Genomic DNA, 15,358 nt, shown 5'->3' with positions numbered 1-15,358 from the left:
CAGTACTACACAGTATGTTAAACTGCTGATATGCATGTACATCTTAACTCTTATTCAGACTTTCAGTGATAAGTTTAAGAGAATGTCATTGTCACTGAGTTGTACACTTTATCAATGCTAATATTTGAATTACATCATAAAGATCAGAGTACTACATCATCAAAACATGTGTATTGCATCATCAAAATTTAGGTAGCACGTCATCAAAACAGACTGCATGGCATCATTATTATTTTCAGTGATTCTGATCTAACCAGAAAAACTTAAATTTCAGTTTACGTGAAACAAACGTGTCTAAAGAAATCAAAAGTCACATTACAATTGCTTACCTAGTTGGTTTTCATTCAATCTTGTTTTTTCTCACGAGTCAACTAGAACAGAACCAAGTTAAAAGTTAGCTCTTGAATTATTGTGACTGGTTGTTCCTCAGGAAATGTAACTGCACTAGATCCCACAAATTAACTTTAACAAATGGTTGATGATTAAATAGCCAGGCAGTGTTCTGTTGCTTTGTTTATAGCATTTGAATGGAGTTTAATGTCATGTGTAAAAAGCTGTTAGCAGATTTAAATCTGGGCATCTAGAGAATACGGTTGTTAGATATTTCAGTGAAAATGTTGACTTTGCTCATAGAAATTTGCATCATTCTTCAGTTGTCTAACTAAATGAATATGAAATTGTACATACCTGCTGTACATGATATCATCAAATTCAGTGCATGGAATCATCAAAACCTGCATATAACATCTTGAAAATTTGTGCATTTGTGCATTTGTGCATTTGTGCATTAAGATCTGTTAGTGACCTCACATATTTGTGTATTAGGTCATCAAAATTTATGTGATATCATATGTGTATTAGATCATCAAAATCTGTGTATGAAATCATATGTGTGTTTTATCATCAAAATCTGTGTGAAATCATATGTGTATTATATCATCAAAATTCATGTGATATCATATGTGTATTAGATCATCAAAATCTGTGTATGAAATCATATGTGTGTTTTATCATCAAAATCTGTGTGAAATCATATGTGTATTATATCATCAAAATCTGTGTATGACATCACATGTGTGTTAGATCATCAAAATCTGTGTGTGAAATCACAAACATCTATGTTAACAGGCAGTCAACTGTTCACTCCATCTTGCCCAGAAGTACAGCAGATTGTTCCCCTTAAGTCGGGCAATACAGATCCTGTCACGCACCAATGCCCCAGGGATTGTGTTAGCTACAGGAACCCTGGGAATGAACCTGAAGCTTGATGCAGATGTCTATCTGTCCAGTGATGCTGGGTACTCATGGCACATGGTAGGTTTATACAGAGAAGCATGATAAATCTCTAATATACATTATTCTGGTTTAATCAGACAATAAGTATATGCTTAGTAATAAGCTTAAAACATTTCATTGATCTGTAATTTTCACATTCCATTCAGAAGTGTCCTTTTGGCCTCCTGGGCTTATTGGATAACATATGTAATGAACAATCCAAGTGATCAAGAAGAAACGTATACATAACAACTTTGTAGCTGAGAATGATACGGTTTATTGATTAGAGTGTCTGATGTTGTAGGTACTGGAAGGTCACAATTTCTATAGTATTGGTGACCATGGAGGTCTCTTGGTGGCGGTACCACAGTTTGGTGTTACTGATGCTCTGCTGTAAGTATAACACAGGTCCTGAGAGATGAGGCTGATACCACAGGTCCCTAGGTTGGGGAATGTTACCACACAGGTCCCTATAGGGGGTTCTGAAAACCACATGGGTCTGGAGGGTAGGGGCTGTTACCACAGAGGTCCTGGAAGTGGGGATTGATACTACACAGGTCCCTAGGGTGGGGAATGTGACCACACAGGTCCTTATAGTGGCGACTGATACCACACAGGTGCAGAGGGTGGGGACTGATACCACAGAATTTCCAAGGGTGCTGACCACACACTTGTGCAGAGGGTGGTGACTGACACCGGTCACTAGGGTGGGAAATGTTGCCACACAGGTTCCTTTAGTGGGGTCTGAAAACCACACAGGTCTGGAGGGTGGGACTGTTACCACAGAATTTCCAAGGGTGGGAACTGATATCACACAGGTCCTTAGTGGTGAGATTGATAACAGACAAGTCTCAAGGGTGACGACATACACCACACAAATCCCTGGTGTTGAGACTAATACTAGAAAGAACAACTCATTCCATAGTTTCATTCCCAGCCTCAGATAAGTTCATCTTTCAGGGTTTGAAGGTCAGATACTGATACACAATATTTTAACTTCTAAATAGATGTAGATCAAAAGGAAAAGATGTTGGGTAGGGGTGTATTGATGTGGGCCCCTGCTCACTGTGTTTTTAGGTCATCTGACCTAAAGTGTAAGGATGACCTATAGCCATCGTGTTTCTTTTGCCATTGTTCGCTGTACGCTGAGTGTAAACGGGTCACAGGGGCCAAATGTGTTGAAATATATTTTAAAATTTCCCCTCAATAACCGAAATGCCATTGGTGCTGATATAAAGCCTGTACATGCAGCTGCTGGGATGTAGGGCTATCACTTTTGTTCATATTATTGACCTTGACCCACTTTCAATGTCACAGGGGTCAAATTTGTTCAAGATCTGTAAAAACTTATTTTCAATAACCAAAAGGCCCTGGATACTGATACTGTGCATGTAGAATGCTGGGATAGAGGGCTACAAATTATATGGTTGACCTTAGTCCACTTTCAAGGTCATAGGGATCAAATAAGAATAATAATAAGGTCCAGGCTGATGATATGGGTTCTTTAACATAAATGGATGAAGGCTATCAATTTATTCAAATAATTGACCTTGACCTATAATGAAAGTCTGCAGATAATGTATTTATGAACTGATGATATTTGTTTTGTAAGCTGTAGAGTAGTTGAGCTATTCATTTTAGGACTATGTGGCCCCTTTCAGATAAAGATCTTTATAGTCAGATGACTGTAAAGGCCTATAGGCCTCTTGCTACAATTTTTTTTTCTGTATTTATTTTAACATATCAAGACTTGTCCTGTTAATATCCTAGGTTAAAATTCAGTATAATTTATCTTTATGACATGGTAGTATTCGCGACTGATTTACTGTCTATGATTTATTTGCTGATAGCCTGACAGCCATCTTTTTGTTTAGGTATTCATGGAATGAAGGTCAGACGTGGAACAACATCACATTCCACACAGAGAAGATTCGAGTATACGGCCTCCTCACAGAACCTGGAGAAAAGACTGCTGTTTTTTCACTGTTCGGCTCTCATGTTGGTCACCACCAGTGGCTGATCATCCAAGTGAACCTGACGTCTATCTTCAGTAAGTCTCTCATCACTCCACAGTTCATAAGATAGACAGAATAATGAGGTTCAGATACTGGAAGGCTTTAATATGAACTTTAACGATGCTATTCCAATGGTGTTTTCCATTACTGGCACATTTTACTTCATTGTAAAAAATCATCTTACTTTACAAGTCTTCTCTAATTTTTGTTTCCAGGACTTCTTTTTTCACTTTTTCTTTTTGAGAATTGAATAAAATTTACAAAATATCTTGAGAAACTCTCAATAGACATGATTCATATTTATTCCATAATATTATTACATGAAGTTCTATACCTCTTTGGATTAAGATTATCATTGGTCAGTGTTGAAGGGTCAAAGGTCACATTATAATGTTCACTGAGGTATTTATGACTTACAGATATTTACACTTAGAATTATTCCTGCGTGTGTCTTAAGTAAATATTCTGTAGACCAGTTATAATGTATAATTCTGTGTTGTAGGTGGTTCGTGTAGTTCTGAAGACTACAAGGACTGGTCGTTCCCTGACAACCCACCGTTTGCAGGCTGTATCCTCGGTCGAAAAACTGTCTACCAGCGCAGAATCGCACATGCCTTCTGTTACAATGGGCTTGATTATGAACGCAAGGTCACTCAGAACAACTGTACCTGTAAACGTGAGGACTTTGAATGGTAAGTAATCAATGGTTGGAAGGAAATTTTAATTCATGGTTAGGGAAGATAGAAACATTGGTTTTTATGTTGACAGGATACAAAGGGATATTTCCATTCTTTTCTTCAAAAAAATGAAAACTTTGTAATAAATCAAATAAGAAAATTAAGAAAAAACAGGTACAAAGTTCTCTTATGAAATCACAGCCTCTTACTCCTTTTGAGACAGAAGCAAGAATTGTTTTATCAAAGTTCTCAACTTTTATATCACTGCCATTTCTCTCTCTGTGTTTTTCTGTGATAAGCTTTATAATGACGTTCTCCTCCTACATGTTCATTGTGTCTAGCTTTTATCTCACCAAATGTTATCAGTGCTCTGTTGATAATAACAAGAATTTATTGATAGATTGGTAAAGTGACAACCAGGGTCATGTCATCGTTTCTTCAATGTATAGTAACAAACAAAAATATTATCAAGGGTATATAATAACTACCCTTATATAACCTGTGCTTGTGTTCAGTTGTCAAATGTTCAGCATGTACATTGCTACTTAGTGTCAAAAGATATATATCAACTCGTATTCATACAACTGAACTGACAAGAATTTTTAATTTTGTTGGAAAAGGAGGAGACAGAAAAATGAAAAATTCAAACAAGGACTGAATACTTATATTGGTGGACTAACTCCTCTATAGTCCGGTAATAAGCCCAGGTCCATTATATCGACAGAACTGTTCGAATTACTAACTACATGAAGTCTTGGACTTATTTTTTATTTTACAGTGACTTTGGATTCAAACTCAATGCCTCTGGACTTGTAATGGGGTTAAGTACCTGTGACGAGGATCGTGACAGTAATATAGATGTTCACGCCATCCCTGACCCCTGTCCTCCTGGAACCTATTATAAATACACTAGAGGGTAGGTATATCTACTAAGTACAGTGATATAGACGTTCATGCCATTCCTGACCCCTGTTCACCTGGAACCTATTATAAATACACTAGAGGGTAGGTATATCTACTCAGAACAGTGATATAGATGTTTGTGCCATTCCTGACCCCTGTCCACCAGGAACCCATTTGTCTACTCAGAACAGTAATATAGACGTTCGTGCCATCTCTGACCCCTGTCCACCTGGAACCTAATATAAATACACTAGAGGGTAGGTATGTCTACTCAGTACAGTGATATAGACGTTCACATGCCATCCCTGACCCCTGTCCACCTGGAACCTATTATAAATACACTAGAGGGAAGGTATGTCTACTCAGAACAGTAATGTAGATGTTTGTGCCTGTCCACTTATACATAATATAAAAAACACAAGATGATAGGTATCTTTATGTAGAACAAATCTTATGTACAGTTAGAGTAAATCCTTGACTTAAACATGGAGAAATGATATTTTCACATTTGATTTTACAGATACCGTAAAGTTTCTGGGGATATGTGTAAAGGTGGACTAGATCACAGATTCTCGCCACTGATGTACTCCTGTCCCATCAAAGGTTCGTACTCTGCTTTGGGTCATCCATAAGAATGGGGTTACCCTTGAATCTCTCAAATCAACAGCAGCTCATATGTGAAATCAATTTGTCCTATTTTAGTTTACAACTTGATATAGTATATACTGTTTGGAAACCTCTTCTTCTCTCTTGTTAGTGTAGATTAGTGAAGAGAACCTAAAAACTCTTGCACTTATGAATAGGTTTTTCAATGTCAAATGTTAACTAATAATATGACTTATTTGAGGGAGTGGCTGATTATTAAAACTATCTCATTTTCAAGATACTTTTCCTTGCAAGAATTCAATGGCTTATTTAGCTTATATTAGGACAAACATATTATCATTGAAAGTGCAAGTGGCTAACTTAGTGACTACAAACAGGTTTTCCTAGATTAAGATGCTCCTTAGCCAATACTTAGAGGTGATCCAAATGTTGAGTATTGAGGATGTCTTCGATTCTATTACAGAGACCCCAGAGTTTATCCTGTACTCGACACGCTTTACAATTCACCGATTCATACTCGGAGAGAATCGTGATGAAGTCCTTGTGCAGCGAGATTTCTCCCAACAACATAGTCTGTTTGCTGTAGATTTTGATTACCATGCCAACTGCCTTTTCTGGGCCGATGGCGCTGAGAATATGATCAAGGTAAGAACTTGGTTGTTCTTACATGGGTGTATATACAAATTTTATTATTAAGCGGATTTAAGACAGATAACATTTTCATTAAAGAACTCTTCAATTTGATCCAGGAGCAAGTAATTTGGACAAAACTGGCAAAAACAATGTAATTGTTTAAAGATATAAAAGAGAAGAATTTTTTCTAATGAATAAGGCAGGTAATGTTAAGCAGAAATGGCTTCATGAAATGAGAGATACCCTGGATAGAGACCTAAGATGCCACACTGACACCTCATAACGTGCCAGAGTGACAGCATTTTTCTACATTAAATCCTGTGGAATAGACTTGCAATTATATTGGTTGGAATGATGGCTTATGATTACAGAGGATGTGTCTGAACGGCTCAAGTGCTGTGGAGAATATTGTCACACGAGGCTTGGCCTCTGTCGAGTCGCTTGTATTTGACTGGACAGGAGGCAACATCTTTTGGATAGATTCACACAATAGAACACTGGAAGTAGCCAGAAGCAATGGCCTCTACAGACGCACACTTTTTAATAAAACAGACTTGGACCAGCCACGGGCCCTTGCCTTGGATCCTCACCATGGGTATGTAAAGAATTTCTTCTCTGAATGTGTAAGATAGATGTGTCCCATATGTGAAACCTACATGAGTAAGTTTCACTTTTGTGTAATTGGTGATATTTAAGGGGGAAAGGATTTCACGTTATTTGCAGTCAATAATGATAGCATGATATTAACAACCAAATGAACATTTTGACAGCGAATGAAAACATATAAATGGACACTGATGCTTAAACATGTGCAAAATTTAATATCGATGAACTAGCCCAAAACTGGTGCAACCACCAAATCTTAACCTTTCTAAATTAAACAACCTTACAGTATCGTGACATGATGTCACATCTTTAGTCATATCCATCTTAAGGCACATGGTTAAATAAAATCAATAATTACGGGCTTACTACTTAATGATATTCCTACAATAGTCCAAACATACTTTTTCTAAATTTTTTTCGACCCAACAGGTAAACTAAGAATATTGTGTTTAGATTTCAATCCTGTGAACATGATGTGATATTAACTGTAACAAGTTCAGTCTATTTTCACACATAGATAAAGTTAATTGTAGAGTTATCTGCCCTTGGTTTTGTAGGTGGATGTATTGGACCGACTGGTCAGATACTCATCCGCGTATCAGTAAAGCTTGGATGGATGGCAATCCATCAACTGTTAAAGTGATTATCAATGGTTCCATTGTTCACTGGCCTAATGGAATCACCATTGATCACCGTTTGGAACGGATTTACTGGACAGACGCATTCCTTGACCATATCATGTCTTCTGACCTCGAGGGTAATAACCAACAGTTGATTGTATCTGGGAGTGCAGTCCCCCATCCATATGCCATCGGCATGTACAAGGTACATATTAAACAACTACTTAGATAATACTTCAATTAACTCCCAAGGAATGTGAGACAAGTCTTGTACAATCTCATATGAAATTAAAACAAATTAAAGATTCTTTTCATCACATCACACAAAAAATCGCGTTTTGATAGGTTTTATATCTTGACAGGTTTTCAAGTAAAACTTTGTAGGAAAAATATAAATGGAGATAAGGCGTTTAATTGTAAGAATTTCTATTTATGATGTCACATTGTCCACATTTTACGTCATCACATTTAATTTCTGAGTGGCACATTTCCAGGGTATGTTTCATCAGTGACATAGATGTTAAAGTATTATATGAATGAATTCACTGGGTAACTGGCAGACACTATTGTCTTAACCTCACCAGTGTTCAGAACCTTTTTTTAATACCATAATAAAAATTTTGATTATTTGATTTGATTTTTTTTTTATAGAAATCTTATCTAATTCATGGTTTTGTATGTATAGCAAGGTAGTTGTCACAAATTTTGATAGAAATGCATTTGAATTGTCTAATGCAGGATGACAATACAATGATAATTAGTGATGAAAGCGGGCTTTGTTTTACAGAGTATTCTATACTGGACAGACTGGTCTAGGGAATCCATCATGAGTGTGGATAGTCTTGACCACTCCTACATACGACCCATACTTACCAACGTGTCTGATATCATGGACCTGAAAGTTTTGTCTCATCAAACACAACAGTGTAAGTCTCAAATTACTAAAATACTTGTAAAAAATAGCTGACCTTCCTTGATTTAATACATTCTGTGAGGTCTAAGTTAACTACATGTCCACCCTGATTATAAGCCATTGACCAAAGTTCACTGATATGACAGACAATGGAGGGCAATTTATCAAGATCGTCAGTTAGCAAAGGAATTATACAGATTTTTTTATTGATGTATTTCAAAAATTGTAAAATAGCAATTATCAAACTTGTTGACTCAATAAGGTTCACACCAAACATAATTTATTACTTTGTGTTAATGATAATAAATCTTCTGTTTGTTACATAGGAAAACATATTTACATACATACCCACACACATGAAAAAAATGCTCCATAACGGTGTAATGATGGTTTTTTAGTGGAGACAGCTTGCAGTGGAGGAAATGGTCAGTGTTCACAGCTTTGTCTACCAAAACCGCCAACTTCTATAATGCATGAAAAGAATCGCACCTGTCGCTGTGGTAATGCTGTGACACACATGCTTATGGCGGACGGAAATGAACGATGTCACTGTGAACCAGGGGAACATCTGAACACTCAGACTGGAGCCTGCATGCCTGGAAACGGCACAGGTTAGTACAGAAGAACCATATCAATATATTTGTCTACAATTACTCTCTCAGAGGAATGTAATAGATCGTTATGTTGACAAACCATTAGGTCAAAGGTGAAGATCTAAGGAGTGTTGTTACAGACTGTTATGCAGTAGTTGCATCCACTTGGTAAGCTACTTTACTTTGATAGCAGTGAATGGCATGGAATAAACCTTTTACATGTGGTTCAGTGAGATAATCTACAGCTTCAATGAAACCCAGCCTATAAATTTTTTTCATCGGTTACCATGGGGACAATATGCAGCCATCTGATTGATGAAAAATCAAATATACAGAATAGATTAAATTTGGTGTATAAGTTTTTTATTGCTAGTTATACCTGTTATATTTTGACACAGAAACAATGATCTATCTGTCAGGGAAAGATACATCTTTACACATCATGGTTGATGATCTTTTACATCCATATAAATCTTATTGATGGATTTCTCAGCAGAATGCTGTTACTTTTCCTCTCCGTTTTTACAAGACTTTATCAGAATAATGTCAACACCAGGTGGCCATCTTGGATTGTGACTGTTAATTATTCACTAAGTAATAAGATTAGATATCACTAATTTGAAATTACTGAACATCCAGTTCACCATACTTGATACTTCGCTGCCACTTTACTCAGTAGAGTGAACATTATTCTCTCTCCTGCTTTGTTGTAGGGTCAGCTGGAAATGGATCTTGTGGGGCCCAGGACTTCACCTGTAATAATGGTAAATGTATTTCATCTGCTTGGATCTGTGACCGTGACAACGACTGCGGAGACTTCAGCGACGAAATGGACTGCAGTGAGTATTCTATGTTCAGTTTTCAAGGTGATGTACCCCCATATAGCCACATGAAATAGCATGAACATACAGAACATGGGAGAATGATTGCATAACCATGTACGTAAAGGTCAACATTAAAGAATTTAAGTCAGTTTACTTTTCAAAACTTAATGTTTATTGGATGATTACAGCAAAAGGCTATTGAAATAAGTAATATTTTATCTTTAGATGGTAACTATTTAAATAAATGATGGATATATTAACCTCATACAAAATCTAATCTCAAAGTTTTGTGGAAATGTAACTTTAAATACCATCTCGTTCTCTTTACTCCATGTTGTACATATTCATTAAGGGACTCAAATTGATCAGTCAATGTGATTTTGTATACCTGTACTTTACACCTGAGTTCTTGTTTACATGTACTTTACACCTGAGGTCTTGTATACCTGTACTTCACACCTGAGTTCTTGTATACCTGTACTTCACACCTGAGTTCTTGTATACCTGTACTTCACACCTGAGTTCTTGTATACCTGTACTTCACACCTGAGTTCTTGTATACCTGTACTTCACACCTGAGTTCTTGTATACCTGTACTTCACACCTGAGTTCTTGTATACCTGTACTTCACACCTGAGTTCTTGTATACCTGTACTTCACACCTGAGTTCTTGTATACCTGTACTTCACACCTGAGGTCTTGTATACCTGTACTTCACACCTGAGGTCTTGTATACCTGTACTTCACACCTGAGTTCTTGTATACCTGTACTTCACACCTGAGTTCTTGTATACCTGTACTTCACACCTGAGGTCTTGTATACCTGTACTTCACACATGAGTTCTTGTATACCTGTACTTCACACCTAAGTTCTTGTATACCTGTACTTCACACCTGAGGTCTTGTATACCTGTACTTCACACCTGAGTTCTTGTATACCTGTACTTCACACCTGAGTTCTTGTATACCTGTACTTCACACCTGAGTTCTTGTATACCTGTACTTCTCACCTGAGTTCTTGTATACCTGTACTTCACACCTGAGATCTTGTATACCTGTACTTCACCACTGAGGTCTTGTATACCTGTACTTCACACCTGAGATCTTGTATACCTGTGCTTCACACCTGAGTTCTTGTATACCTGTACTTCACACCTGAGGTCTTGTATACCTGTACTTCACACCTGAGTTCTTGTATACCTGTACTTAACACCTGAGATCTTGTATACCTGTACTTCACACCAGAATATTTCTTTACCTGTACTTCACCACTCAGGTCTTGTATACCTGTACTTCACACCTGAGGTTTTGTGTACCTGTACTTCTCACCTGAGTTCTTGTATACCTGTACTTAACACCTGAGTTCTTGGGTACCTGTACTTCTCACCTGAGTTCTTGTATACCTGTACTTCACACCTGAGATCTTGTATACCTGTACTTCTCACCTGAGGTATACCTGTACTTCACACCTGAGGTCTTGTATACCTGTACTTCACACCTGAGGTCTTGTATACCTGTACTTCACACCTGAGATCTTGTATACCTGTACTTCACACCTGAGATCTTGTATACCTGTACTTCACACCTGAGTTCTTGTATACCTGTACTTCACACCTGAGTTCTTGTATACCTGTACTTCTCACCTGAGTTCTTGTATACCTGTACTTCACACCTGAGATCTTGTATACCTGTACTTCTCACCTGAATTCTTGTATACCTGTACTTCACACCTGAGATCTTGTATACCTGTACTTCTCACCTGAGTTCTTGTATACCTGTACTTCACACCTGAGATCTTGTATACCTGTACTTCACCACTGAGGTCTTGTATACCTGTACTTCACACCTGAGTTCTTGTATACCTGTACTTCACACCTGAGATCTTGTATACCTGTACTTCACACCTGAGTTCTGGTATACCTGTACTTCACACCTGAGGTCTTGTTTACCTGTACTTCACACCTGAGGTCTTGTTTACCTGTACTTCACTACTGAAGTCTTGTATACCTGTACTTCACACCTGAGATCTTGTATACCTGTACTTCACACCTTAGTTCTAGAATACCTCAAATTCATATCAAATATAGATGCTCAGAGTTTAACGAAGCACAAAACCTACTTCTGATGTAAAATGTTATTGAAATAAAAAGAAAACATTGACTCTACTCTTTTAAAACAGCTTTGCGGGGATGTCCTTCAGGCAGTTTTAAATGTAAATCCTCCAATCGTTGTATTCCTGATCGTTGGCGTTGTGATTTTGACAAGGACTGCACTGATGGAAGTGATGAATTGCACTGCAGTAAGTTACACACGACATACTTCGAATGTACTGTGAAATGTTTTTAAAACATCATTATATTTGAAGATTAATTGCAAGAAAGATGCGTCTGAAGTATCTTTTTTTTTCTGCAATGGTTTTAAGTTTTGCAATTTCAATAAAAATTTGAAGCAGAAGGGATATTATTTTCTTGAAAGTCTTGAAAGGACTTGAAAGTCTTAGTAACTGATTTATTTCAATTCCAGAAACAAAAACCTATACAGCATTTGTCAGGACATCAGATTTTAAACAATGACAGACATGTGTCATGTCTGCTTTGTTCTGGTTCTCTCTGTCATGTTAATGTTACTCTGTTTCAGACCACACTACTTGTGCTGCCTATATGCACACCTGTGACTCTGGACGTTGTATACCTAAAAACTGGACATGTGACTATGACAATGACTGTCATGATGGTGTCAACGGGTCTGTTTCATCAGATGAACGCAACTGTTCTTACGGTGGTAAGTGCCACACATTATAAAACTATTATTGAGTTGTTTTTTATTAAATGGGCCACATTACTTATGCAAACTCTGGTGAAGTTCTTAAATGTGTGGTTTTATCCACAAAAGTATTTCATAGGAAGCTAAGATCAAAGCCAGGCTTTTGACTGTCATTGTAACCTTAGAAGAGAGAGATAGTTATCATCAAGTTGCTCTGGATAACATGCAATGGGCCTCACACATATGTTCAGTTTGGTACTTTCAGCAACTACATGGAGCCCTTGCATCAAAATGACCTAGATCATGATACACTTTTTTTCTGATTAATGAGAAATTGTCCTCATTCTTGTGACAAAATTTGTACAAGTGTGATATCAAACAAGCTAAGAAGTTGAAATGTAAATAAAACACAAGAATATGTATTTCATGTCACATGTAAGTGAGAATGTGACATTCCATTGTATGAGAGGTGCCAGGAGTAGCGTGTGAAGTTTCTATAGTCAGGCATTGTAATTAGTATAATAATGTGTTTTCCTTTATTTACCTGTATGTATCTCTGTTTACCTGTGTTTATCTGTATTGCCAGACATATGCCTGTCCAGTGAGTTCCACTGTAATGCCCACCAGCCAAAGTGTGTGCCAATTGGCCTCAAATGTGACGGCCAACGTGACTGTGGTGATGGGTCTGATGAAATGAATTGTACCTCATGTCCTTCTGGAGAGTTCCGATGTGACAGTGGAAAATGTATCTTCAACAACTGGAAATGTGACGGGGACTTTGATTGTTCAGATAAAAGTGATGAGAGTGAGGCCACTTGTGGAAGTAAGTCACCACAGGGTTACCATGGTAACTCAAAGTCAATACACAGTGCAATTAGTAATTCATAGTCATTACACTATTTCCTTGATAATACAATGAAATCTGATTATTTCAAGGTTATTATACAATATCAATGTAATTAATTGTCATATGTTATGAAATCATACTCATAGTTATATTTACATCCTTACTTACCTCCCTTCGTTATATTGACAGCCATACTTACCTCCCTTAGTTATATTGACATCAATTCTAACCTCCCTTAGTTATATTGACAGACATACTTACCTCCCTTAGTTACATGGACAGACATACTTACCTCCCTTAGTTATATTGACAGACATTCTAACCTCCCTTTGTTACATTGACAGCCATACTTACCTCCCTTCAATTCATTGACGGCCATACTTACCTCCCTTTGTTATATTGACGGCCATAGTTAACTACCTTAGTTATATCGACAGTCATACTAACCTCCCTTCGTTATATTGACAGTCACACTTACCTCCCTTAGTTATATTGACAGCCATACTTACCTCCCTTAGTTATATTGACAGTCACACATACCTCCCTAAGTTATATTGACAACGATACTTAACTCTTTTAGATAAATTGACAGTTTTACTTACCTCCCTTAGTTGTATTTACATCCTTACTTACTTCCCTTAGTTGTATTTACATCCTTACTTACTTCCCTTAGTTGTATTTACATCCTTACTTACTTCCCTTAGTTGTATTTACATCCTTACTTACTTCCCTTAGTTGTATTTACATCCTTACTTACTTCCCTTAGTTGTATTTACATCCTTACTTACTTCCCTTAGTTGTATTTACATCCTTACTTACTTCCCTTAGTTGTATTTACATCCTTACTTACTTCCCTTAGTTGTATTTACATCCTTACTTACCTCCCTTAGCTGTATTTACATCCTTACTTACTTCCCTTAGTTGTATTTACATCCTTACTTACTTCCCTTAGTTGTATTTACATCCTTACTTACTTCCCTTAGTTGTATTTACATCCTTACTTACTTCCCTTAGATAAATTGACAGACATACTTACCTCCCTTAGTTATATTGACAGACATACTAACGTTCCTTAGTTATATTGACAGACATACTTACCTCCCTTAGTTTTATTGACAACCTTGTTTACTTTCCTTGTTGATATTAACAGCCACTGCCCCTCCAGTAGTAACCAGCACACCTGTAAGTTCATCTTGCCACTTCTGGCAGTTTACGTGCCACAACAAGGGATGTGTTTGGTGGAGTGACCGCTGTGACCAGGTCAATGATTGCGGAGACAACAGTGATGAGGACAACTGTGATGGTCAGTATTTTATGCTAACTCGACCCAGGTCAGTGTATCAAGTAAACTGGACTTGAGTCAGTATATCATATGAACTGGACACAGGTCAATATGTCATGTAAACTGGACCCAGGTCAGTGTATCATGTTAACTGGACCCCACATGAGGAGCCTGTTATTTATACCATGCTTATAGCATGAAACAAAACCCAGTCCTCTTCAACCAAATTTGTCATTCTTAGAAGAAGGACTGTAAATGTATTGCTAAATTTCCCTTGTAGTGCCCGGCCCCTGATTCAATGTTTATACATTGTAAAAGTGTCTTTGACAACAAGAGGTTTGTAAATTTCTTATTAGTCTACTTAAGAAAAGTTTGGAATGATTAAAATGTTGTTGGGTTTTAATTACAGGGAAGACAACACCAATACTCTGTCGTGAAGATGAATTCCGATGTAGGGATCAGCATCACTGTATCGGGATGAACCTTCGATGTAATGGACACTATGATTGTAGTGATCGAAGTGATGAAGACAACTGTTGTGAGTTTTAAGTATTAATTTACATCTCAAAAGGAATTAAGCTTTTATGATGACTGGAAGAATGCTTTGATAGTGGATGATTAAACTGTAAAGGCATTAAAACTAAAAAGGTGATAGCTGTAGATGACAATAAATAGTCAAAGAGATTTTAACTAAAATTAGGAAAAAATCCTTTGTAGCTGTAAGAAGGAATAGTTTGGATGACAATGGAAAGGGAAAGACTTCGGATGACATTGAGAAGGAAAAGGTCCCTAATGAAAGTG

The 15,358-nt window shown here is 37.1% G+C and overlaps 1 protein-coding gene across 1 annotated transcript in view; it reads left to right on the top strand.

The window, feature by feature from the left end:
* LOC132556639 (sortilin-related receptor-like) overlaps positions 1-15,358 on the top strand; it is a 47,522-nt gene that overhangs the window by 11,487 nt on the left and 20,677 nt on the right. The window contains exons 9-25 of the mRNA XM_060221075.1: positions 1,129-1,314; positions 1,580-1,668; positions 3,150-3,325; positions 3,793-3,982; positions 4,746-4,883; positions 5,391-5,473; positions 5,940-6,121; positions 6,481-6,704; positions 7,273-7,540; positions 8,123-8,261; positions 8,647-8,859; positions 9,555-9,680; positions 11,845-11,964; positions 12,303-12,446; positions 13,015-13,251; positions 14,426-14,578; positions 14,967-15,095. Of these exons, the coding sequence (XP_060077058.1) occupies positions 1,129-1,314; positions 1,580-1,668; positions 3,150-3,325; positions 3,793-3,982; positions 4,746-4,883; positions 5,391-5,473; positions 5,940-6,121; positions 6,481-6,704; positions 7,273-7,540; positions 8,123-8,261; positions 8,647-8,859; positions 9,555-9,680; positions 11,845-11,964; positions 12,303-12,446; positions 13,015-13,251; positions 14,426-14,578; positions 14,967-15,095 (2,797 nt within the window). The remainder of the gene's footprint in view (positions 1-1,128; positions 1,315-1,579; positions 1,669-3,149; positions 3,326-3,792; positions 3,983-4,745; positions 4,884-5,390; positions 5,474-5,939; positions 6,122-6,480; positions 6,705-7,272; positions 7,541-8,122; positions 8,262-8,646; positions 8,860-9,554; positions 9,681-11,844; positions 11,965-12,302; positions 12,447-13,014; positions 13,252-14,425; positions 14,579-14,966; positions 15,096-15,358) is intronic.

This window comes from Ylistrum balloti, unplaced genomic scaffold (genome assembly GCF_031769215.1).
Source record: "Ylistrum balloti isolate Yb309-2 unplaced genomic scaffold, AGI_CSIRO_Ybal_v1 Utg370580, whole genome shotgun sequence".
Classification (NCBI taxonomy): Eukaryota; Metazoa; Mollusca; class Bivalvia; order Pectinida; family Pectinidae; genus Ylistrum; species Ylistrum balloti.
The sequence above is the reverse complement of the archived record's forward strand: the minus strand, read 5'-3'. Positions and strand labels throughout refer to the sequence as shown.